The sequence below is a fragment of the Phasianus colchicus genome, chromosome 1, assembly GCF_987193195.1.
Source record: "Phasianus colchicus chromosome 1, bPhaCol1.hap1.1, whole genome shotgun sequence".
Classification (NCBI taxonomy): Eukaryota; Metazoa; Chordata; class Aves; order Galliformes; family Phasianidae; genus Phasianus; species Phasianus colchicus.
The window spans coordinates 137,617,058-137,644,525 of record NC_143436.1 but is presented as its reverse complement, the minus strand read 5'-3'; the positions used below and the strand labels follow the sequence as shown (position 1 = coordinate 137,644,525).

General features: G+C 40.7%; 1 protein-coding gene across 1 annotated transcript; it reads right to left on the bottom strand.

The window, feature by feature from the left end:
- Positions 1-12,627: 12,627 nt before the first annotated feature.
- On the bottom strand, positions 12,628-16,993 carry CCDC138 (coiled-coil domain containing 138). Its single transcript, XM_090142401.1, has 3 exons — positions 16,880-16,993; positions 15,951-16,093; positions 12,628-12,838 (listed from the first exon to the last, which is right to left on the bottom strand). Exons 1-3 carry the CDS (start codon positions 16,991-16,993, stop codon positions 12,628-12,630), a joined length of 468 nt encoding a protein of 155 aa, XP_089998527.1.
- Positions 16,994-27,468: the final 10,475 nt, after the last annotated feature.

The window sequence follows — 27,468 nt, the reverse complement described above, 5'->3', positions numbered from 1 at the left end:
GAGTGTATCCTCAGCAAGTTTGCTGATGACACCCAAGCTGAGTGGTGCAGTTGACACAATAGAAAGAAAGAGATGCCATCAAGAGGGATCTGGATGTGCTTGAAAAGTGGGAACATGAGAAACTAATGAGGTTTAACAAGGCCAAGTGCAAGGCATTGCCCTCGGGTCAAGGCAGTCACAGACTGGGAGAAAAACTCATTGAGAGCAGCCCTGCAGAGAAGATCTTGAGTGTTCTGATGGACAGAAAGCTGAACATGAACCCACAGCGTGCTCTTCCAGCCCAGAAGGCCAAGGATATGCTGGGCTGCATCAACAAAGGGGTGGCCAGCAGACAGGGGGAGGTTATTGTCTCCCTCTATTCTGTCCTCATGAGGCTCCATCTGGAGTACTGCACCCAGGCCTGGGGCCCCCAGCACAGGAGGAATGTGGAGCTGTTGGAGCGGGTCTTGAGACAGCCATAAAGATGCTCTTTGGCTGCAGCACTTCTGGTACAAAGAAAGATTGAAGGAGCTAGCTTGTTTACCCTGGAGGAGGCTCTGGGGAGAGCTCATGGCAGCATTCCAGTGAGATTGACTTCTTACACAGTCTGATAGTGGTAGAAGAAGAGGGAAATGGTTTTAAACTGGAAGAGAAAAAATAAGTTAGATGTCAGAAAGAAATTCTTTAGTGAGTGGGCAGTGAGGCGCTGGCACAGCTGCCCAGAGAAGCTGTGGTGCCCCATCCCTGGAGGCGCTCAAGGCCAGGTTGGATGGGCCCTGGGCAGCCTGAGCTGGTAGGGGGCAGCCCTGCCCACAGCAGGGGTTGGGTCCGGGTGAGCTATGAGGTCCCTTCCAACCGAAATTATTCTGTGATTTTATGAGAACAAGAAAATGTAATAGTTAAAAGATGAGAGCTACTCTGGGATGTCATCTTTGTGTCAGTTTTTTTCCATTTTGCTTCAATTTTTCCTTCTTGCATAGTGCTTCCAGCACACTGGGATATACCTGTGCAAGTGCAGGTGTCCACAGTGGGATTCATCTTCTACTAAAGAGAACTTAGCATGGTAAGCTTCATTGTAAACATTTATTCATAGATGCCAAAGGTTAGATGAGTTCCACCCCAACCCTCTCCCCCCACAGGTGATTGGTATATTTCAGATCTGACTATTTCAGCTCAGGAATGTTTCTGAAACTGCTGGCTGAAGCTAGCACTAAATACAGACAAACCTGAACCTATTGTTGGGTTTGTTAATTATGTTAATTAGTGTTGTTTCGGGAAATTATTGGATCAGCTGTAAGCTTAAGGTGTACTTAAGGTTAATTTCTCCAGCATTGTGTAATAATGTTCTTGTTATTTACAATTTGGCTAATAGAAAGTCAGAGCAAAGCTATGACTGACATCACTACCCTAGTGAAGTATCAACTTCTTTATCATCTCAAGAAGCACAGAACAAGAATTCAATCCAAAATTACAATCCTGATTTTGGTGTGAGGTTAAGACAATAAAATATCTCTTGAAAAACCCCAGCGCCAACAGCACTTCTTTCTGGACAACTTTATATTTTAGTCTGAGATTTTAATGTAATATTCAAAGATCAGACTTAAGGGAAAGGGTTGGTGACTTACATTACAATATCATGTAGAGTGATATTGGCTTGGCTAACTCATAACATATTTTTACACCAATACAGATCAAATTTGATCATGCCTGGAAGTATGCTATTTTATTCATCATGGCAAATGCAACATGTGTATTTTAAAACTGTAAAATAACAAAAATGAAGCTTTTCATGGCTTCATGGGCTTACCTGCATGGTGTCAGTCCCAGAAAGCAAACAGGAATGTGAAGTGATTCTTAGATTTCTAGTGGTTAGATTTGGAACACAATGCAAAATCCACACTTTCAGGGAAACGAGAGGCAGAAAATTATTAATGTCATTTTATTTCCCTTCTGATATTGTTAATTGTTCTTTATACCTCAAACAAACAAACAAACAACAAAAAAAAACAACCAGCTTTTAAGTTGTAGAGACTCTTTAAGTTCTTGGAAGGCCTTATTTACAAAGACTTCATGGATTCCTATGGCATCCTGGTCAGCTCAAGGTTTTGCAACAAGTACTTCTACAGCTCCTGCAAATGATGAACAACACAAAAATATTTTTTTTCCCCACGTCAGTCAGCAGGACCTATAACAAAGAGAATTATCTTCATGTTTATATGCCCAGCTTCTATTCCATACTCCACCGCTAACCTTTCTGGTGAAGGTGGAAAGTGAGACAAGAACAACTGTCACCCAGCAAGACCTATCCCACCAATCCCAATCTGAATGGCATAATCTCATGCTTTGCTTAGAGAAACATGCCTGGCATTGCAGGCTCTCTCTAATCTTTGTTGTGTTCAAGAACTGCTCTGCATAGCATGTAGCACACAGTGGTCCTGGTGCAATGACAGAAACAACAGAAAGAAGCCCAGGTCTCTGTTTTGGAGCATAAAGCAACCGTGGCAGACTGCCTCCATATTCAGTAGTATGAGGTCACAAATCCATTCTCCAAGACCAAAATGGTAAAAGCCCAGCATCGAAGGATCACCTATGCTATGCAGAGAAGGCATTCTGCTTTTAGCAGGAGAAGCTCTCCATCTGTTCACTCATTTGTCCTCAGTGAATGCCAGATTTAGAAGCCCCACTCCATGACTAGGGAGGCATATTTAAGAGGTGGGGAAAAACTCTTGCTGTTCCATGTGATACTTGTGATCCAGAGGTAAATCAAGATACTTGCATATGCAGAAGTCCCTTCTGTGCTAGCAACCTGTATGCTCTTCAGTGAGAGCAGAAAGCTGAGAGAGCTTGTGCCCGTATGATGTACCGGATAGGCTTCCCATTGAATTGTGCAGTAAATATATTAATATAAACAAGGTGAGAATGCACCATCTCAGCCTATATCCAGTTCCAGACACATATTATTGCATATATATTCTGCCTCCCCCGCATCCAAATAAGTCCTCCTGATTATTTGTAGTGATACAATTTATGATGCACAGTGCTGAGTACCGCAGGCACTAATTTATCATTATCAACCACTCTTCAAGGACAGAAAGATGTTGATTCCTTTCTGCCAGCGTTCTGTGAAACTAGAGCGTCTGAATGCTTATGTTGTGGACAAATAAGGAGCCTTCATGTGTCCTGCTGCAAAAGATATCAGCAAGGAGTTGTTACACAGGTCCTGCACAGGCATCTCACTTGTTTGTCACTTTTAAAAGGGGATGGGGGGAGGGAAATGAAAGGGAGGGAAAAAAAAAAGGGAAGAATTCTTTTTTCGTAGCTGATGGAAGAGGCTGCTCTAAACACAAGTCCATGGTAGGGTTCAGGTCTGTACTGCAAGGCACAGCCCAGGAATACACAACAACTTCCTGGCTTAACCTGCCACACAGAGGTAAATCAGGAATAAGGCACCCTAAGGGCAGATTAACAGAAGGGCTGAAACTGAAACAGGAAGGAAGGAGAGCAAGACTTCTAATTCTTAAATTCAACCCTGCTGTTAAGGCTGCTGCAAAAATGGATCAGTCCTGCTTCAACAGAAACCAGGAGGACATCCAACTGTGACTTCTTGGGAAGGATCATACAACAAAGGAGTTCCAATGATCTGCATTCTTTACTTTCCACATACTAGAATACTGCTCCTTCTGCAGAACAAAACCAGTTTGGCAGCATTAATCCTCTCTGACCTTCTTCAAAGGCATATTATTTCTCCCAAGCTTTGTGTGGGTGGAATATTATGTTCCTCTCTAAAAATCTTAGACCTTTTTTTTCTGCTTTATTTATTTATTTATTTATTTATTTCCTTGTAAGCAGAATCGCAGCTTTTTGTTTCTTTCCCAATAGCTGAACTCACTAAAGCTGCCATTTCATGGAGCTGAAGATGATGTTAGAGTTTTACCTCATTAGCAGGAATTCTGGCTTTGCTGTGCTTCCACACTACGGTACACCAGGCACCAAACTCATTGTCCCAATGCTGTGCACCTACCAGAGCTTCTCTGCTAAGCTGCAGCAAGCAGAGATGTGGTGTGCTGAGGGAGGCATTCCTTGGGATCCAGGTAACTATCCTTGTGTAATGGGGAGGGCACAGAAAGTATAGCTTCTGAATTAAATAAGTAAAAATGATTTCTGGTTTATAGAACAGCCTGTCTCTAATGCCTTCTCCCTGAAAGCATTCAAGGCAAGGCTGCATGGGGCTGTGAGCAGCCTGGTCAGGGGGGTTGAAACTAAGATCTTAAAAATCTCTTCCAACCCAAATCATTTTATGATTTTAATTTAATTCTCTAGCTGTGATTTTGTCTTGTTATGTCACGGTTCTACTGAATTTTGATTCAAGTATATCCATGCAAAAAAAGCAGCCCTATTATTCAGCCCACATTGAGAAGAACCACAGCACACTTCAATCTAACACAAACATCTCTATTTCAGATAGAGGACAGTGGTGGTTGGGGTGCAACACATTACAAGAGTCAGCACAACACAAAGTTGCTTTGTCCATAACAGCATTTCTCCAGGGGACAACAAAGGGAGGAGCACAGCACTATTCCTGTTACAATGCCTTCTGCAAGTCCTAACACAGTGAGTACTGTAATTGGGTCAGTGCTTTGCCATTGCAGTTCCTCTAACATTGGCAAATTGGAGATTTGCCATAGTATTTCATAAACCAAATTTGCACATTCTCTGGACTAAATTTAAGTATGCTACCGTGGAGATAAATGCTTTTCCATCAGACTATCAATTCCAAAGCCATTTCGCTTTTAGGTGAAACACCTCTGAATTATGGGCTCTGCTTGCAGGTCCTTTTAAATCTGGTAAAGTGTAAGACATTGATGCAGGCCATAAATGTGGAGTCAATTCTTTACCTTCCTTTGAAATAACAAGTTGTGGCTACCAGAAGCTTTCTACCATCACCAGCATGAAATTAATTGCTTCTGAAGACCTATGTACAAGCAAGACACAGCAGGCTGGAGCTGGTCTGAAGCTGTGTGTTCTGGCTGATCTGCTGTCTACTACTGGAAAACACAAGAGTCCTCATCTTTTGCTCTCTCTCAAAAATCAGTGCAAACTGATATTCTGCCACCAAGTCTGGCTGGAAGCAGCTGGCATATTCAAAATAGGATACCCCTTTTGGGGAATGCAGACAGACCACGGTCACATAAACCATATTTCTTTAGGAAATCAAAAACCACTGGAAATAGCTAGTTGCTATTACCTTTTGTAAACATCCCTTGTTGAAGATCATCTTCCAGAAGAATAAAGTAGTAGAACCTTATGCTCATATTGCAGTAAGCAAACACTACAAGTAAAAAGAAAGAAAAAAAAAAACAAAACAAGAAGCTCTAGGTTCCATCTGGGAAGATAAGACTATTCATATAAGTCTAAACCGTGAGCTATCGAGCAGAAAATTATGCTTCATCTGGCTATGGCATTTTTCAGGTTGAAGTCTAACAAAAAGGATGAAAGATCCACTGAGAGGCACATCAGAACACTGGGAATAGAATTATGCATTTGTTCTGCTTAACAAGAAGCAAAATTGTTTCTGACACATCCTTCACAGAATAACAGAATGGCCAGGGTTGGAAGGGACCTTAAGGATCCCAACCCCCTTCCACATGCAGGGCCACCAACCTCCCCATTAAATGCTAGACCAGGCTGCCCAGGCCCCATCCAGTCTGGCCTTGAACACCTCCAGGGACGGGGCATCCACAACCTTTCTGGCAAGCTGTTCCAGCACCTCACCACTCTCTCTGTAAAGAATTTCCCCGACATCCAACCTAAATCTTCCTTCCCTCAACTTAAAACCATTTTTCCTCATCCTGCAGTTATCTACTCTTTCAAAGAGTTGAATCCCCTCCCCTCTGTAGGCTCCCTTTAGGTACAGAAAGGCTGCAACGAGGTCACCCTGCAGCCTTCTTTTCTCCAGGCTGAACAAGCCCAGCTCCCTCAGCCTGTCCTCATAGGGGAGGTGCTCCAGTCCCCTGATCATCTTTGTGGCTCTCCTCTGGACCCTCTCCAACAGCTCCCTGTCTTTTTTGTACTGGAGGCTCCACACTTGGACACAGTATTCCAGATGGGGCCTCACAAGAGCAGAGTAGAGGGGAACAATCACCTCTCTGTCCCTGCTGGCCACCCCTCTTCTGATGGAGCCCAGGATCCCATTTGTCTTCCGAGCCGCAAGGGCACACTGCTGGCTCATGTTAAGTTTTTCATCTATCAAGACTCCCAGGTCCTTCTCCACAGGGCTGCTCTCAAGGACCACTCCTTCCAGTCCGTATGGATGCCTGGGATTCCTCTGGCCCAAGTGCAAAACTCTGCACTTTGCTGTGTTGAACCTCATCAGATTCACCCGGGCCCACCTTTCAAGCCTGTTGAGCTCCCTCTGAATGGCATCCCTTCTTTCTACTGTGTCAACTGCACCACTCAGCTTGATGTCGTCAGCAAACTTGCTGAGGGTGCACTCGATTCCGTCATCGATGTCATTGATAAAGATGTTAAAGAGCACCGGTCCCAAGACAGACCCCTGGGGGATGCCGCTCGTTACCGGCCTCCTCCTGGACACAGAGCCAATGATGATCACCCTCTGTCTGTGGCCTTTCAACCAGTTTCTTATCCATCAAGTGGTCCACCCGTCAAATCCACATCCCTCCAATTTGGAGATAAGGATGTGGTGGGGGACCATGTCAAAGGCCTTGCTCAAGTCCAGGTAAACGACATCGGTTGCCTTTCCCTTGTCCACCGATGCCATCACTCCATCATAGAAGGCCACCAGATTGGTCAAGCATGACCTTCCCCTGGTGAAGCTGTGCTGGCTGTCTTGGATTACATACTCATTCCTCATGTGATCAAGCATATCATTCAGGATGATCTGTTCCACGATCTTCCCAGGCACAGAGGTGAGACTCACCGGCCTGTGATTCCCTGGGTCCTCCTGGCTCCCTTTCTTGTAAATGGGAGTGATGTGACCCTTCCTCCAGTCATCCTGGACCTTACCTGACAGCCACGACTTTTCAAATATGATGGAGAGTGGCTCAGCAACCACCTCAGCCAGCTCCTTCAGAATCCTTGGTGATACCAGGCAAAGTATTCACATGTGGACCAATAGTCATACAGAGAAAGAAGAGCAGAACTCACCCAGCTGTGAAGGGGTCTCTGTACAGCACACCTTCTCAGGAAACAGCCTAGATCCAAGAGATACTCACCTTTCCATGGCAGGCCCTTATATGAGCCCAGGATGGCTACATCCTGGGTCCACCCCATCTGGTCATGTGGGTATCACAGATGCAAACAATTTGCCTATGCTCCCTGGACCAGCCATATCCCTTCACCAGGTTCAAGCCTTGAATTCACCAGTTCAAGCCTTGACCTAACAGTTCCTGTACAACATTTAATTTACAGTTCAGATTTTAACATTTTGCTTTGGTTTCACTTATGGAGCTTCAGGAAAAGCAAAATACACAAGTCTTTGATACTGCCATCCCATTCTTAGATTTCCTTCTCACCTGCTCCACTTGTGATCTTGCTGGGTAAACCAGGAACGAACTGTCCAGTGTTGCCAAGCTGCATTGAGACCTTCTCTTCTTCTTCCTGAGGCTCAGTGTGCAACTTCATCTCCCTTCTCTCACAGACCTCCTGATCCCACGCATGCAATTGGGATGCTCTGGCATGTGACATGCCTCTAATCTAAAGCTCCTTCCCTACCCTCCCAAGAAAAAGCAAACAAAAAAAAAGCCCACCAGCAATAGCACAACACCACAACAGGCAGCAGGGAATGTAAACAGCTTCACAGTGTTCTCCTTCCCCACATCATCCTGCTTGTTGCTGGAACAGAGGCTGCCAAGATTGTTCAGGGGAATGGCAGAACATGGGGACGTTTGAACAAGGCCACAACAGGGGCCCATGCTGAGAGCCACTCTGGGCTGGCCCACAGGTCTGGTGTTTAATACAATGCAGCAAAGAGATATGAAAAATCTGTCTAGCAAATATTTAGAAACACAAATGGAGAAATACCGTGATTTTGGTACAGTATTTATCTGGTACTTACTCCTGCCTGGTAATGACAAATGTAAAGTAGGTTACCAACACTACTAACCTACACATCGTTATTAGTTAGCTCAACTACTGCAGATCATCGATTAGAAATAGAACCAGAAATCTCTGCTTCAGCTTATTATTTCCAATCGTTATAGTACCATTTCTTCATAGCCTTCTAGCCAGTCTTAGTCAAAGAGTAGCATGCAACAGATATTTATAATTTTATTCTGGTTTCAATTTCACAATTAAGGTTTCCATAGTTAAAGTACAAATGATGAATCAGAGATTAGAAATGGAAAATTAAATCAAATTTTTAGAAAGTACCCCATTTCCTATGTGGAAGTAGTGAACACTGAATTGTGACAGACAAAAATATATATTCAGCGCACTCAGAAAAGAAATGCGGGTAACTAAGAGACCAATGAGGATTGATTTGGAAATTAATAAAAAATACAGCAATATAACATTAAATTAAAATTTGTATTTACATTGTCAAGGATATTACAACCCAGAGTTACATGAGTTCATAAACAGGAGGACAAAATGCTAGATGTTTTATAAACAGAGAAGACCAAATGCTAGGAAACTGGGAAACAAAACAATGGAAATATTCTCATTTGACATATAAAGTTTATTTCATCAATACTTGGCTTTAATCATTAAAACTCTAATTATGTTTTTCATTTTCCCACTCACGAACGATGGAAATATCAATGAGGTTCTACATGAAAGAAAGTAACTTACAGCGTACTGAGGTTCTGAATAATTTATTGATGGCAGTAATTTCCACAAGCAACACGGGAAATTTGTGTAAGTTATTCAGACTATAACTAAGTTATATATAATTGCATTGAAAGATAGTGCTAGTGACCCGTGTTTGGAGCAGCAGCATCAGTGCCACTCTGCTCCGCTCCCAAATTATACAGAATAGAATTTAGGTTTGTACAGATACAAGAATGAATTGGGTCGGTTGTTGTCTGTAGTTCTTTGTTCAATTCATGAAGTTTAAATAGTTCAAACATCACCCTATTGCTTCTGCAAAAGATTTTACATAAAATAAATGACATTTGATAATTGAAAATTGACAAGTTTCAACAGAACAGTGAAGACTTTGCAGAAAATGACTTATTTTATGAAGAAAGACATGCATTATACTGAGAGCTCATTTAATTCTGTCTCTAAGCAGAAAGTTATCAATGTATAGAAAAAAATCTTGGCAAAAATCATTAAGTGTTACTAAGTAGTATTTAGACATCATATAATTACAGCTTACAGAAAGACTGTAACGGGATTTCCCCAACAAGAAGCAAGATTTCAGAAATGGGACACACAGAAAATCCAGAATGCTATCAAGGCAAATATAATAATAAAACACTACAACAGCAGCAATAAAGAATTTACTTTCAAGAGTATTTTAAAATCCACTTACAAAGATTCATAGCACTAGCTGTGAGGTTGTCTTTCAATTAAAAAAGTAATTTAAAACAATCTGGATTTCTGAGCTAACTTTACTTTTAGATTATTTCCAATGAAAGTTATGTTTTAAACCACAGCATTTCATAGGAAAATACTTCTTTTTCTACCAGAGTTCAATTTGTTCCTAAGAAAATCAAACAAATCCTGGAGTTTTGTAAACAACAAACTCTATGTAAACCATGGCTGAGATTATGTGCCTGCTTTTATAAATGACACAGTGCCATTAATAACACACTCATGAAACCCAGCAATAGTCTGCCACAGACACAATGAAGACCTTTGTTACCATCAACTAATAATCAACAGAAACCTATTTTATAAAGTTTAACATACCCCAAAAGTCTGAAATGTCTCAAGACTATAAACTGGCTTTGGTGGAAAATTTTTTTGTCAATTTTCATTGTCACATGCAAGGGAGAATTTTCAGAGATTCTTTACAAAGTTCCTCAGTAAAACTGAAGGTTGGAGGAAAGAAAAGGTGAGTCCCTGGCAGTGTTCAAGAGGTGTCTGGATGAAGAGCTATGAGATATGGTTTAGTAGCTTAGTGATAGGAATGGTGAGAGGAGTATGTTTGGCCTAGGGGATCTTGTAGGTCCTCTCCAACATTGTGATTCTGTGATTCTATGATTTGTTATATCAAGCTTCCAGGTAAGGCTGTAAGAGGCCTGTAAAAGAAAATATTTTAAAAATCACATCACAGAACTTAGTGCAGAAGAAAGTAAACCAATAACAGACAGCTTTTTTTTTTCCATATGCAGCCTCAAGAACAATGAAATAATGGGGTTTATTCTGGGCACAAGATGCAAAACTCATGTAAAACTGGAACTGAAAAATGGAAACTTCTGAGTTCTGACATTACTGACATTGTAGCATTAAAACAAGGCCCATTCCCCCAAGAACAAGGAAAAACAGGAAACAGAACACTTTAAGCTCAAATAAAATCTCATCTTGAGCATGTATGTTCAGTGTTCATTTATTGTGGTTCTTTCCTTGTGGTCATGTGAGGGAAACGCTAAGCTGTGCAAAAAAGACTCACAAAGAAATGTTTAAAGCTGTTGCAAATTAACATGGACAGAAATGGTACATCTAGACATTAATGTGATACTAGACAGCCTTTCATTATCAAAACAGTGTCACTATACTGTTTCAGGAAAGGTGGAATAATAATTGAAAGGTAAAGTAAGAGCTGGGTAAGAACAGCTGAATATCAAGAGAATTCCCTTACCATACTGCATGAATTTTTAACATGGACATATGGTATAATCTTTTCCCCTTTATCCTCCTCCCCAGGACTTAATCGCTTTAGAATAAAGTAGAATCTGTTCCCTTGATATTTTACTTTTTGATTCTACAGATTACAATTACAGATTGACTTATAGCAACACTGTAAAGAAAATAAATCATAACTCACTTCCTTTTTTTTTTTAAGTGTTCTTTCATGAAGCATAGGATATATGCTTTAGAATAACACAGATGTAAGGAAAATAATTTAATGTTTACAGAATTTTAAAATATTTAACATACAATTAATAAGAAACTACAATATGTGACTTACAGCCTAAAATAATAAACATATTAAAAATTATTTGCACATGTTGAGTGGCGTTTTGAGTTCAAAGAGCTTGATGAATCTTTTGGTCAAATTTTCCTCTTTCCTTCTCCAAGGACATACAACGTAATATCTATAAAAAGTAACCTTGGACTGAATTCAAGGTTTTAATTTATCTCAGGAGTTTCCCTGATTTACAACCAGAAAAAAATGCTACACAACACTGCTGGGAATAGGGCTTAAGAAAAATCAAGTTGGCATTGACAAAGTCAGCTTGAGACTGACTTTTTTAGAGTATGGTGTTTATACTGAATATTCAATGAGGATCCAGTAATTCCTGGACCTTAATGTTCAGAAGATCTTTTAAAACCTATATTTTTAGCAAAATATCATCTTGTCCTTTGGCTACACCAATAGACAGCCCAGTGCCACCCTCCTGATGCTGAGTACATCTTATCAAGCATTATACTAACATTGAAATCAACAATATCTGTGGGCAATTGCTAGTCTAGAATGTCAGATAAAAAAAAAACGATGAAGAGCAAAAACCTTTAGCACAGAAGTGGCACTGTGTGAAGAGGGAACAGTCAACCCAATCTATGAATGCAGGGTATGCACAAAAAGCCAATCTGAATACATTCATGCTCTTCAGTGAGATTCCAAAGATATTTTCAGGATCTAGAGACTAATCAAAGAGATTGAAAGTATACCGTAGGTTTACAGTACCAATTATACATGTTTTGTGAGAATAGTCAAATAAATGATACAGAACAAGGCTATAACTTATCTATGGGCAATTCATTCTATCAAAGAGAAAAGCACTGCATAAAGCTTAATATCAAGGAGCTAAGAAATAATTTCCCAATCATATGTCAATTCATAAAATGGCTTAGGTTGGAGAGGACCTTAAAGATCTCTAGTCAAATACACTTTCTATTTTTATCACTACAGTACATGGTAACAAAATATCCCCAAATAACATCCTCTCCTGTTCTGTTCATAAAGACAGAACAAATTTAACAGAAGAAAAGTCGCAAGGTTTATTCAACACAGCACTGGAATGCGTCACTACTTTTGTGCTCTTTCAGTTGGTTATGGACTGATTCTTTGCCTGTATCACTTGGAAAAGTGAATTACTACATGAAAAACATCTAGGAGTCAGCTGTTCATTCGTATTAGAAAATATGAGCTTTTTCTTTTTTTTAATCTCTACCTGCTAATAAGTTTTCACAAAATGGTTGCCTTGATATAGTCTTACTTCAGAAGGAAAATATTCACTGGCAAGACATCAGCAAAGTAAAACAATAAAATAAAGGAAAGCCAATCCAGAAGTAACAACCAAAAATTCACACTAGTAAATAAGAAAGCAAACAGGACACAAAGCAGGGTTGCTGACAGTGAGAAGGACAGCTCAGAAATGCACTTTACATCTCTAATGAATTACATGACACAGATGAATGCTAATGATAGATTAGGTTAATTATAGAAAAGAATCAAGCTATTTTTGTTTCATATTTATGCTTATCTCACTTCTTTTCTTCATAAGCTTATATCCTCATTTAAAAGAAAAATGTATTCAAATGTACCAGATTCCATGGTCCATCAAAAGCACTGGAAAGCAGACTTTTATTGAGTGAATTTAAGTGACTTAATATGACAGGCACGCATTGCTTTTCCAAAAGTAAGACCTTCCCTTCATCAGTCTTCAGGTCTGTGTGAAGAGAATGAAATGTCTGATAATGCACGGAAAGAAAACAAGCAATACAATTTCTACAATTATGGTTTCATTAAACAATATGTGAACATTTATCCTCAGAATTACTTTTGCAGATATATACTACTAAAAATAAAAAGTGAAATGGCTGAAACTAATGTTATTTTTTTTTTTCAGTTTTACTTAAAGACATCCTCTGCCTAGTTTTCTTCCCTAAAAAAACCGTTGTGAGTGGACAATTCATGCACTGAAGAAAACATCAAAGCTTTCCAATATCTTCCTTAAGAAAGAAAAGAATTTACAAGCTGGATGGTTTGAGACTGTGTCAGTTTCAACAGCTGGGAATCCTCTAATGAAGGAGCAAAGAGTTAATCCATCTGAGTAAGAGCAATGACTTTCATGACACCAACCGCTCCAATTCCTTTCCATAAAAAAATCTAGTTTAACTTTCCATGCATAAATTCTATATAGTCATCCATTCTGGAGTGCAGTAAATTATTCAAATAATTTATAGCAAGTGAATCAGTCTAATTTTCTTAATTTACTGATGTCAAATCTTTCTCAGTATCTTGGAATAGCATCGATCATCTGGAATGCAGAAATTTAAAGTACAGAGAAAAAAGATTATCGGGTACAAAAGTTTAATTACAGTGCCACCTGCTGGATACTGACATCTTGAGGGAAACTGGAGATGTTTAAGCCAAACGTGCAACTTTATCAATAGATCACTATTGCCATGTGGTCATAGTGATCAAAACTCATACACTCATAAGCTTTAACATACATTTAACAACAGATATATTTTCCATGTTCTATAAGCTTGCAGTAAAAAGCAGTCAGAAGAAGCTAAACTGATTCATTCTGATCAACAGCATTCATCAGCTTATGGTAAGTCTCTTCAGTAACTACTTTTTGTACTGCAATCAATTTACATCATTTTTGTCACACAATTCGTCCCTATTTATAAGTGACCATCGTGCTTCACCAAAGTATATTGACTGAAATACTTCCCTCCAACAGCTAAAATATAATATTTATTCATTAATGGTGTCAGGGTAGTCCTCCATAATATTTAAATCCTGTGCTTATTCCAAGTAGTATCAATATAAAAACACCTCACAAGCCAGTTAAGCATGAAAATACACTGCTGTATTTATCCATCCAATCCAGAAGGATCACTTTCATGAAAAAGATTGTTGCTCATTATCTATGGATTTTATATCTTTGGCATCCCTGATTAGTGTCAGAGTGCCAAAGAATGCAGCAATCTTGTAATGTGGATCTTTGCTTTTGAAGAAGGGACCCAAAACATGCAGCAATCAGATGCCAAAGTAGGAACAGTAATTCTGGCAAGGTTTTGCAAGATTATCCTGAAAACAAACATCTCCCATCCCTGTTGCCCCGTCCCTGGAGGTGTTCAAGGCCAGATTGGATGGGGCCCTGGGCAGCCTGGTCTAGTATTAAATGTGGAGGTTGGTGGCCCTGCATGTGGTGGGGGGTTGGAGATTCATGATCCTTGAGGTCCTTTCCAACCCTGGCCATTCTGTGATTCTGTGATTTTGTGATCTCTGTGCTCCCTCTCCATCAATATGTTACTAGAATAAGGAATAGCAATTCTTCCATTTTCAAAGACATTTAAAATTGTGAATTGTGAATGTCTTTGAAAAATTCTCAAAATTTTATTCTGAGAATAAAAGATATGAAAGATAAAATCGTGGAATGGTTTAGGTTATAACCATGTCCAGCCCTCTTCCTCAGCACAGGGTCATGTCTGAGGCTGTTACATTGCTTATAGTCATAATCATGCCGAACATGCAAAGTGTTTTTAAAATATCTTTGAAAACATAAAAATAAGTGCTAACAAACTGTGCTTTGATGGTAGTGTTCAGGTAGCAGGGGGGCTGCAGCAGTGGCCCCATGTCAGATCAGAGCCAGCTGGCCAGACCCACTGCTGGCCAGAGCTGAGCCATGGGCAACACTGGGTGTGCTCTGGGAGAGCAGATATAAGGAATGGAAAACTGAATTTAGTCCTCACTGCCCCAGTCTGTTCTCAAGAGGCCATAGATTACATTATTCTCCCTATGCTGATTTTGTTTTGCCCATGATGGTAACTGACCCAACTTCCCCTATTTCTTTGCTAACTCAAAACTACATAGGCTGCTTTTATACTGAGGTACTCTTTTTGCACAAATAAACAGAATTGCTTTATAGCAATTATTATTTAATTAAAACAAGTTAAAAGAAAAAGCTAATTATAGAAATTAACATAAGACCTTTTGATTTACAAGGTAAGAACTTTGAAGTATCATTCAGATCAAGTGTTACTCATACATTTTAATAGCAGTCACACTGAAATTAGAAACATATAAGAATTTGTTAAAATTATGAAGAATTAATCTGAAAATTAATTTTAAATATCTTTGTATAGAAGATGGGCTGAGTGTTTTTTCTCTGGATTCTAAGAGAAAAGTGAACAGCAGTCCCTATGTCAAAAAGATACTGAAGGAACACATTACAAATCTGAGTTTTTATCACTTCTCATAGAATGCTCCCCACTCAGAGCTCGTGAGAAATAGCCCATTTTTGTCATCACTTCAAAGAAAATGCTTTTCATCTTTTCAGGCTACATCTGTTTTCAAAGAAGGTTCCATTGAGAAGAGATGCAATGGTGTCCTAGAGATAGTACAAGTAGAATAATTGTCATGATCTGAAGCAAAAGTCAGTATTTTCAGAACTATGTTATCTCTACACAAGTATGACCTTGTTTGCTTTTGCCAGTTAACAAAATACATTACTGTACTACATCAACATGTGAATTTTGGAAGACTTTGGACAAAAAGGCCATTTTTCAAGCTAGACAGTTGGCACTCAACTCCAAAATATTTTTACATTAATTGAGCCTAATAGTGAAATGTGAATGGACAATCAGTTCAAGAACTGCCAGACTTATACAGTAGCATTTTTCTCTGTTGATGATCTTTCTGGGTAGCCATTTGCAGTAAAAGACTTGGTAGGAGAAAAAGGGAGACAGCAAACAGGCAAGAGGCGGAATATTGAGTTGTATGTTGAACTTTGAGGGACAAAGCAATTACAAGAAAGTCTCTGATAGACATTATTGGAGTTGCCTCTGATTCCAGAACAAACTCAGTTTCAGCCAGTGCTACCTACTCTATCCTGTGAGGATGCCTGAAGCTAGAAATGTTATTATATAGCTGTCTAACAGACCAGTAAATAAATCTAATCATGGGCATGTGTAGTTCAGGATTCATAGATGGCATCCACAGGAGCTGCACCGAGGCCATAGGCAGAAGCTGTAAAACACACAAAGTTATGTGCAGTTATGTCAACTTGCTGTATAAGTGGACTACAGGTGAAAACGAGCAGAAACAAACAAACAAACAAACCAAACAAAAATCCCAAAATACTCCTGAAGTTTATCAGATTACATGTGCAAATGCTCAATGGTTAGATCCTGTAGAGGTAGGATAATGACATACTTACACAGAGTTTAAATTTTACGCTGGCTTATGTGAATAGTGGAGATGCATCAACTGAGCTCAACTATCAGATCCAATACTAGTGCCTATAAATCTTTAATATAACAAAGAAAAATATAATAGTAGGATTCCTGAACACCACACTGATTCCAAGCCTTGCTATGTTCAGAAAGATGGCAGTAGGTGATTTAAGCATAGTATTACCTGCTGTAAGTCATAAACTGATATTTTAATATCTAATATAGGCATTAAAATATTTTAAATTAGGTGTGTGCCTCTCTGTGGAAAAAAAAAAAAAGGAATTATATACAGTATTACATGTAAATAGTTAGCAAAAGTGACTTGAAATAAAAGACAGGCTGAAAGTCTCAAGTTGAGACTGAACACTACACTTCTCCTTAAAAATGATCTGTTTTAAAAATGACAAATTATCTATTATATCTTACTGCTGCGATAAAGACTGACTTACTGTCATTTTGTTTTCATGATTGTACCTTTAATTACCAAAGCTTGTACAAAACAGCCTGACTTTTTATATTCTCAAAATTAACCAAATAAATGTGAAAACATGTTAACCAGAGCAAATTGAAATCCCTTTGCTTTCAAACACTTTTCCTGGAGGTATGTTCTTCCAGTCAACTGAGGTTTCTGACTGTCCTTTCCTTCTTCTTGTATTTTGAGTTTGCTAAGATGCTTGCTGGAGACCCAGTCCATAAGAACAGTTAAGATCCCATAAGCTTCTGAATTCAATACATCCATAACAGCTTTTTCAGCTTTCGAGCTTATGATCTTCTAAACCAAAATAGTAACAGACAAATACAGACAAATACATCAAAGCACATTAGTTCTGAAACATTACTCATAATTTTATGGATAATGAGATAAAATCCAGGACATAAGTAACTGGGAACCTATGGAACACATTATATTTGAGAAAATAATAATCCTGAACAGGCCATATCTGCTCTGCTAGGCCTTATATCCAGGGCTTGAGAAGCCCATATATTTATATATCTGGGAAAGATAAATTGCATGTAAATTAATAAGTGAAATGTAGTGATCCTGACCAGGAGACCACTTTACATCCAGGAGTCAATGGTCAACACAACAGCTAACCTGAGTATCATAGAATCATAGAATCACAAGGTTGGAAATGACCTGCAAAATCATCTAGTCCAACCGCCTTCCCATTCCTATTAGTACCACAAGCTACTAAACCAGATCTCGCAGCTCCTCATCCAGGTGCCTCTTGAACACTGCCAGGGACGGCGACTCCACCACCTCCCTGGGCAGCCATTCCAGTGCCTGACCACTCTCTGAGAGAAAACGTTCTTCCTCTGGTACAACTTCTGGCCATTTCCTTGGGTCCTACTATTTGCCTGGGAGAAGAGACCAGATCCTTTTTCATCACAACCTCCCTTCAGGAAGTTGTAGAGTGCAGTGAGGTCTCCTCTGAGCCTCCTCTTCTCCAGACTAAAAAATCCCAGCTCCCTCAGCTGCTCCTCATAGGACTTGTGCTCCAGACCCCTCACCAGTTTTGTTGCCCTTCTCTGGACTTGTTCCAGGGCCTCAGTGTCTTTCTTGTAGTGAGGGGCCCAAAACTGAACACAGTACTTGAGGTGCAGCCTCACCAGTGCTGAGTACAGGGGGACGATTACCTCCCTGCTCCTGCTGGCCACACTATTCCTAATGCAGGCCAGGATGCTGTTGCCCTCTTGTCCACCTGGGCACACTGCCGGCTCACATTCAGCCAAGCATCAACCAACACCCCCAGGTCCCTTTCCTCTTCACAGTCATCCAACACTCATCCCCAAGCCTGTAGCGCTGCATGGGGTTGTTGTGGCCAAAGTACAGGACCCAACACTTGGCCTTGTTGAACCTCATCCCATTCACCTCAGCCCAGTGATCCAGCTTATCCAGATCCCTCTGCAGGGCCTCCCTACCCTCAGGCAGATCGACACCACCTCCCAACTTGGTGTCATCTGCAAACTTACTCAGGGTACACTCAATCCCTTCATCTAAGTCGTCAATAAAGATATTAAACAGGATGGGCCCCAGCACCGACCGCTGGCAGACACCACTTGAAACAGGTTGCCAGCTGGACTTAACTCCACTGACCACCACCTGTTGAGCACGGCCCTCCAGCCAGTTCCTTATCCAACAGAGGGTAAAACTGTCCAAGCCACGGGCAGCCAGTTTCTGCAGAAGGATACTGTGAGAGACCATGTCAAAGGCTTTGCTGAAGTCTAGGTAGACTACATCGACAGCCTTTCCCTCATCTACCAGTCTGGTCACCCAGTCGTAGAAGGAGATGAGGTTGGTCAAGCACAACCTGCCTTTCATGAACCCATGCTTGCTGGGCCTGAGTATGCCCAAGTCTGTGCTGTGCTGCACATACAGTATATTTTTTCAGGCCAGCAGAGTGCCCAACATACCCTTTGGCCATAGAATAAACACGGGCAACTCATTGTGAAGTCTGCTGGCAACTCCTACTTGGTAGGGGTTCACACCACCTACATGGTCTTGTCTTTATATAAAAAGGCAGCAAGTTCTTGTGAGAACATGCTTAATTAATAGAGTTCTTTTCTTATAAGCAAATTATATAACACCTTGAATTACCAAAAAGGAGGAGCTTCTCTTCAAGGACAGGACCTGCACTGCATGCCCCAGGGAAAATACATCTAGGTTTGACATGATGCTTCACAAATGCAAGGCTCCCAGCATCTGAAGAGACTTGAGATTTGCTCACTCTCTGTGGTCTTCTTCTTATTCTAGCTTATTAAAACAACTATTTTATTGGGTCATTTATTGTCAGGTTGTCCTTACTGAGATCCAGGAAGAACCCTATAAAATTTCTCCATCTCTTACATCAGCCCCCTTCCCAATGAAGAATGGTTACCATTTGAAACAATTTCTGGGTGCGGAAAAAATATGCTTATGCTTTATTTTATACTTAGACAAATGGTTTTGCTCTGACAGGAGAAGAAAACAGGTATATTGTAGGTGGAATATATCAGATAGATGAGAGAGAAGGTTTGAGGAAGAAGAAAGCACAGCAAATGAATTAAAAAGCACATACAAAATATAAAACTCAACATTTTTAGCAGCTAACTTTATTCTCTCAGTAAACAGCCTGTGTTTCCCCAATATAATCTTACTGTAACCAATTAACTCATGAATAAAAATAGAAGCTACATTTTCTAATTTTTAGCAGATATATAGCACTGTTTAATGTCTTGATTTTTTCACCTTGCCCAATTCTAACTTTATCCATTTTTTATACTACCATCACTTTTTCCTCTTGGAAGATGTATTCTGTTGTGCAACTTTACAAGTGTCCTTACACATCTCTGCCATTACAAACTGATATTTCCACTACAACAAAATGGAACAGTGAATTATAGTTAACTTGTTAACTACAAAGGAAGTACAGGTAAGAAAAAAAAAACATTTCTAGATAGCTGAAACAAGCTTCTATTGTCCTTAGTGATTTGTCCAAGCTCTTCTTCCACAGAGTGTCATCCCATCATGTAACTGAAAGAATAAAAAAGTATCCAAATATTTGTAGAGTCAATTTTTTTTTTTTTTTTTTTTTAAACATCACCCTGAAATCATTTGATGCTGTTGCTGAGCAGCAACGTGATTAAAAGTTCGGTCTTTTTCTTCTCAGTATGGATGGTGATAGAAACAAGATCATCCACTTCCTCATCAAATCACAGCCTCACAGAATGGCTGAGGCTGGCAGGGCCCTCTGGGTCCATCTACTCCAACCCCAAATCCAGTGTGGCCACCCTGAGCAGTGTGCCTGTGACCATGCCCAGGTGGCCTCTGGACATATCTGAAGAGGAGAATCCACAGCCCTTGGGCAACATGTGCCAGAATAATTAAAATATTGTGAGCTCTTTGATCTGTAACTCAACTGTTCAGTTTTCAGGGGAAGAATAAGAACTGTGAGATACAGAGAAAAACTACATATTTGGCTGCTTTTCATAAACGTGACATAAAAATGGAGAGTAAATTGCAAGAACTTTCTGAAGCCTTGGAAATGAGAAAAAGTGTTGTTCTTTGTAGAATGATGCAGTAAGCAATCATGCTACCAAAGCAATTTTTGTGTGTGTGTGAGAAAAGAAGATGAGGCAAATTGTAAAAGAAACATTCTTTACAGGTAGAACAAGGAATATCCTGATTATCATGGAAGCCCTCTATGACAACTTCAGTTTGCACAAAAGAAAAAAAAATATTTCATAGAGGTTAGGAAGCAGTCAATTTTTACCATACTTAGGAGCATCAGAACTGTAATTTACTGTACGAGCAATGGTCAAAATTGTTTAGATGGCAATTTGCTTGTCACCATTTAGGTCAGATTTATCAGCCATGTGAGGAGAAAGCTTTGACTCTGTATTACTGCGAACCGTCGTCTCAGCTTGCCTTTAAGGACAGAGAAACTACTGCTTTAATTAACACCTGGAAAAAGATCTGAAAATATTGGATAGTCATGAAAGAAGACATAAACATTCTACTCTTTACTTAATAGAATCAGCAGAGCAATTCAGCACAAGGTGAATTCTATTAGACTATAAAACACTTTATTTCCCTCCAATCTCTTAATATATTTTAGAGTTAAAATAATATGACAAACTTACATTTCAGGATTTCAAGTACTTTAAAGCAACGAGCATCAGAGCTGGCAAATACCTGATGGCTTAAGATAACTACCAACAAGTTAAATGGCAAGTAGAGCAGTTAGCATCATTAAATTACTGAATCTCTTTTATTTTACTCCAAGATGTTTCTTACTCCTTTAGAGCTTGTTCTCGTTTCTGGAGCTGGAACCTGTGTTGAACTTCCTCTGTATCAAGGGAAAAATGTTGAAATGGCTTCAAATTTTTAACTTCATACTGAATTTCCCCTTCAGATACGATTAGGTTTTGTTTTTGATTATGGTGTTACATAATAGCTGACTAATTAAAAGCATCCTAATGGCCATCTGTGATCAGCTTCCTCTCACGCTAACACAAACAACTTTGATTTGTGGCAGGATTGCAAAATGCAACTCTACATGGTTACTCACATAGAAACCTAAGACAATTGAAAGTAGGCTTTTGCTTCCAAACCTTTTGGTTAATGCTATTACCTGGAAGAAAAAAAATAGTCTGATGCTCTGAACACCAAACTACTATACTGCTTCTTCAGTTAGTGGGAAGCATCCCTGAGAAAGTTGTGAAGGAAAAGAGACACAATTATTTTTATCTTGTGTGGTATGTTGGAAATATCCAAATAATTTATCAGGATGGTAACTGATAAAGTTTGTGTTAAAGCCAGAATTACAATTTTCAATCAGTTAATATTGTTTGACCCTTAGCTCCAGTTTTATTGAATTTAATCTCTGCATCCATTTGTTCTAATAAGTCTTGCCAGAGTAACAGTTTTGGAGAACCTGGCATGTACAAGGATTTATGTATTCCTACTTGTTTTCTCAGCCTATATTTAATTGATCTCAAAAGGTAAGCTTTCTCTTGTTGGGCAGTAGCTCCTACTACCGTTGCAAAATCATCTAGAGGCACCCGTATCCACCAGAAAATAAACCTCTTTATCCTGCTTCCCTAGCTGCAATTTAACCAGTCAATTTGATAGGGTAAACTTCCCAGAATTCCCATCATTCAGCTTTTGCAGTCAGAGACGGTTCCCCCCTGCTCAGCCTGGTACACATTTTCTGCCAATGTCTCGTTTCCCTGCAGTTTGCACACTGCTTTTTGCCCACTGGGGGCAGAACTCTCCTCGAGAGAATATATAGAAACAGGAATGGTAACAAAAAAAAATTGGGAAGAATAGCAGCTGCTGCACCCTAGTAGGACCTGGAAGGCTCTAGGAGACTTCTCCAAACTAATTTATCCAGGTCCCTTAGTTCCGCTTCCTTTAATCTGTGTTTCATTGGAAAATGAGAAAATAAAGACATTCTCGCTCTGATTAGCAAAAGATTTTGGGAGATGTAACCAAGTTCAGCAGACATGGAGGGAGAAAAATGAAAGATTGTAACTATTCATGCCAGACAGATCCTATCAACATAATCATGAATTGTCTAGCTTGTACACCTGGCATGGGTGTGAGCAGATGCTATAAAGACCATTGTCAAGCCCTGCCAAACCTGGGTTCGTGGGCGACAAAGGAGCAGATGGTGGATTGCCAAATGGAGGAATCCATCACTTATACATGGAACTCACTTTACGTTGCCCTGGCCGGGAACAGACGGGGAAACCTGCACAGAAGAAGGTGAGCGCCAACATTGAGCTGCATCTCACACAGGAATGATTCCATGGCAAGCTGGGAGCAGGGCGCGGTGGGTGGTAAATCACTGAGCGGCTGCTGACAGAGTACTGTGCAGAGATGGGGGCCCCTGATGGCTTCTTTCTCATCAAGGAGAGCAAGACATTTGTTGGGGACTACGTTCTGTCCTTCTGGCACAACGAGAATGTGCAGCATTGCCGCATCCACTGGTGGCAGGACTCCAGCATCCACGGTTTCTTTTTGACTGACAAGCAAGTATTTGGCGGCCTCTACGATCTCATCACCCACTACCAGGATGTGCCACTGAGGTTCCTTTTTGCCTTCCTTTTACCTTCCTTAATTTGTGACTTTCCCAAACCTTTTCATTTCCCAATGTGCCGCTGAGGACTTGAGATGAAGCTGACAGAGCCACTGTCTCGGTCCAATACTCACAGCAACGTAGACTGGGTGCCGCGGGATGGCACAAGAGGGACAAGCCCAGCTCCAGCACCCTCTCTTTCATGGCAGGATGGAAGACCCAGTACTGACAAGTGCTGCAAGAGGGTCACTCTTAATAACGCACTTGACCAAGTGCATATTGTTCAAGTTCATCACACACCATAAATGTTTTTGTTCTGCAACAACGGAGTCTGTGTCTAATTGCCACAGGTAAACCTTGTTCTTATTGCCTTCCTTAACCTGTGTCTTTCCCAAACCTTTTCATTTCCATAACTTTACTAAAAACTACTAACATAGTTCCGCCTCCCCCCTCCAGAGGTTTCCAGGGCTAACACTGGGATATCGGGTTTCCTAGGTCTGCAGATAAAGGCTTTTTCTCACTTCCAATGTTCTGTCCTTTTCCCATTCGCAAGTAACACTTTGTTTTCAGCAGGAGTCTGGCCCCCAGCTCGCTCTCTCTCTCAGAGTTCTGCTTACAAGCTGTGTGGCAGGGCAGTGCAGGGGATGCGTTCTTGTGCCAGTGCTTATCTACTTTGGCTAGAGCAGATCACAGACTTTAATATCCCTAACTCACTGCTTTTCCTTTACCCTTTTTCTGCTTTGTCTTCCACATTTCCACTATTCATACCCTCAATTACACTTCCACGCACCATCAACAACTACGCTTCCATCTACCAACAACTACACCTTCACGTACCATCAAAACAGTTTGTCCTACTCCCTTTCAGAACCTACAAATCAAACAATACAGTTCTTCACTTTCCACAAACACCCAGCACTTAGTTTCAAGATTAGAATACTCAGTTATAAAAACTGGTCCTGCTACTTCATATATGTTCCTGGTTTCTTATTTGATATTCTGTCTCAGCTGCAACATCTCTCCTGTGAGCCCAAATACAATCCAGAGATCATTTTTGGTATCTTTCTAGACACCCCGTGTCCATAACAGCTTCTTAGATAACACTTTCACACCATAAACGTAACAATCACAAAGACAGTGACAATAATCAGCACAATTTATCCTCAGGATCCTTCCTCTCTCCAGTTCCCCATAGGACCTGATCTTTCTTCTGCATTCCTTTCCCACACTTGCATAGCTGACTGGTTAATCACGCCTCTTTCTCCTCCAGTAGACAACATATCCATGATAACATCATTTCCATCCATGAGTAGAAATCAGGCTCTATAAATTGATCGAATTGTTCTGCTACTCTTTGGGATCCTCAGTTAAGGAATTCATTTCCTTCTTGAAATTCCTAACCTTTCTGCAAGTAACAAGGGGAAGGCATCAGCATACCCTATTTCCCCTAGACCTAACAGGACTTCCCTAAGAGGGTATATATTGAAGTATTAATAAGGTTAGTGTTAGAGAAAGGAAAATTCTCCAGGTCCCATCTACATTGTTCTAATTCCCTCAGTAATTAAGAAAGTGCACTCTCCATAGGACCTTGCACAGGATCAGCAGCATGGCCACTCCCTGCCTCTGCAGAGACCGCTGCTGCTTGCATTACTTTAGAACTTCAAGGGGGGTGAAAGTTATCTAAGGGATCCCATTTATGATCTTTCTGCTTCTCTCTCTTCTCTTTTGAACTTTGACTCTTTCTTGCGAGGAACTGGTTTACTTTTTGCTGCCATTAAGCATCATAAGCTAATTCTGTTTCAGAGAAAGGAGTCTTACTGTTTACATACAAATTCAAAGTCTGACAAACCCAATCTCTGTCAGACTCACGTTTTGGTCAAAATGTTTTTCCTTGTAGTGGCTCTCTAGGCTATGTCTGTACACAATATTTAAACATCTTTTTTCTGTTCTTGTCCCTAGCTTTGGGATTCTTTTTTCAATTCTGAAGCTTTTTTTCCTAAGGGGCTATCTCTAGGCACGATTCCAGGGACCCTTTTCCCCTATTCTCAGAAGCTCCTATTACCCATCCCTCCGGAACGCTGCTGTGAACCCTGCAGCTCATAGATTACCACACTCTGATTCTTGGATTTTGGGCCCAATCCCTTCAGAGCACCTCGCTCCGATTCCTGGATTAATAGGGGTGTAGTGCTGGCACTTCTTCAAGTGCACACTGTACTGCACACCAACAGCCCCCTCCCGAGACTCTTCCTTTCACCAACAAAGCTGCTTCGTCTGTCCCTGGCCGTGCCCCACGTGGGACAACAGAACCACAGATCGGGACTCTGCACTTGCTTTGCACTGAACGTGCGTCCCACCACGCACACTCAAGAGTCTCAACTGACCCCCAAAGCAAGAATTAAATTCCCTTATCTTCGTCCATGTACGAAGTTACCGGGTTGCAATGGCGTGCCTACCTGCCCCTTGGCTTTCTCAGAGTCCGTCCTTTATGTAACAATCTCGGTTTCCTATCGACCATCCCAAGGAATCACCTCACCACCCAGACAGGACTGCTAAAATCAGTGGGGTGCACCTATCCTGTCCAGGGCAGCGAAGGGGACTCCCCAAGAGGCGATAATGATCCCGGATGAGCCCCCAAATTGTTGGAAATATCCAAATAATTTATCAGGACGGTATCTCTGATAAAGCAGATTTTATTTGCAATTGCAATGGCAGGCCTCCTGCAAGCAGGAGTGCACGCAGAAAGCAGCGTTACATTCTTATGTCCTATTACTTGACGCTTATCTCTTTCTCCCCTTGTTCCTCATTGGCTGAGTACTTCAGGTTCACAATCTTCCCGACGCTCAGCTAAATGTACAGATACTGGCTAAACATAAATTTTTGCTAGCTAAGCATATATCGCTAATGAGTTAACTTCTCACACTTGCTCATTCAACACTTGGTCATTGTTTCTAGACATGCTCGTCCTTGCATAGAGATAAGCTTGGAAGGAGGATAGGGGGGAGTATCTTGATGCCTGCCTGTTGCATCCCAACCTACCAAGGTTGCCTACCCAAGGCAATCTAGCCTTGTGGAGGCCCTGGCTTCATCGATGTTTGTTAAGTCTGTTTTTCTTTTGTTGAGGGTCTCTTATCCAAACAGAACAGCCCTATGATATGCTTTCTAGTCCATAGTACTATACTTACACTATTCAGAACATTTAAAAACTACTGCAGTTTTGCAAGCAAGAATTAATCACACAATTCAGCAACTATATTTCTAAATTATGTTACTAACATATACAGTATTTCTACTATTTCTCATCAGCTATTTCTAAGGACAAGTTACAAAATACAAATATATTGTGCTCTATTTGTTTAGACCAATTCCCCCTTTTTAATATCTAATGCAGAAACAACATTCCAATCCTACAATTCTCTCCTTTTCTTCTTTTTACGTTTTGATTTCTGCAATTCTTTTACACAGTACATTGCATCACAGGGGCTGGGCGTGGAGAAACAACTGAGGGAGAAACGGGCAGGCTGGAGGCTTCATTTAAACAGTCAGGCTGCAGCAGAAGCGTATCCATTAAGTACATTATGGGCTGCAAAGATGCAAAATGAAACTGGTAGACAAGAGGCAAGCTGTTATGTGCCCATTCAAACAACCAGAATCCTAACCTCGTTTCTCCAGGCAACATCCCTTTCTTCTGGTGAACACCAGCTGGGGTTTATTCTGTGCTAAGAAATGCCTCCTGGAGCTCAGCTAAAGGTTTACTTACCGTTCCCTCGGGTACTCCCAGTCTGGCATAGATAATGAGAAGCAATGCAGACTGCTCACTTTCTGTGTGTCACTAAAACACAAAGATTGTGGCAGCAGTTCACAGGTTGCAGCTCAATATAATCAAAATACAACTTTTCTTTTTTAAGATACCATTTTACAGTTTAATGCCTACGCAAGCAGTGCTCCTTCAGGCAACTGAGGAAAAAGGCACTCTTTCTATCCTTAAGAAAAGCTACATACGTTGAACTTCTATATTCTTAACTTACATAGCAACGGTAAATTGATTATTTTGAAAAGAATATTGGTAAGTCATAGAATCATAGAATTGCTCAGGTTGGAAAAGACCTTAAAGATCCTCGAGTCCAACCACAACCTAACCATACTACCCTAACAATCTTCTGCTAAAGCATGTCCCTGAGCACCACATCCAAATGGTTTTTAAACACATCCAGGGATGGTGACTCAACCACCTCCCTGGGGAGCCTATTCCAGTGCTTAACAACCCTTTCTGTAAAGAAGTGTTTCCTGATATCCAACCTAAGCGCAACTTAAGGCCTTTTCCCCTTGTCCTCTCACCAGCAAAGAGACCAGCCCTGCTGTAAGCACCTTTCAGATACTGGAAGAGAGCAATAAGGCTCCCCCTCAGCCTCCTTTTCCCCAGACTGAACAGCCCCAGTTCCTTCTGCCTCTCCTCATAGGGCATATTCTCCAAGCCCTTCACTCGTTTTGTTGCCCTTCTCTGAATCTGCTCCAGCACCTCTATGTCCTTTCCGTACTGAGGTGCCCAAAACTGAACACAGTACTCAAGGTGAGGCCTCACCAGTACCAAGTCCAGGGGCAGGATGAC

Bases quoted from the DNA above. Each gene is read 5' to 3' on its own strand.
- CCDC138 (XM_090142401.1), bottom strand. From the start codon at position 16,993: ATGGACTGGGTCTCCAGCAAGCATCTTAGCAAACTCAAAATACAAGAA. The intron at 16,094-16,879 runs GCAAAGGGATTT...TGTGTTTTACAG, and splicing joins TCCAGGAAAAGTGTTTGAAA to CTTCTGCCTATGGCCTCGGT. The intron at 12,839-15,950 runs GTAGGTAGCACT...CCATAATTGTAG, and splicing joins AGGCATCCTCACAGGATAGA to AAATTGTATTGCTTGTTTTC.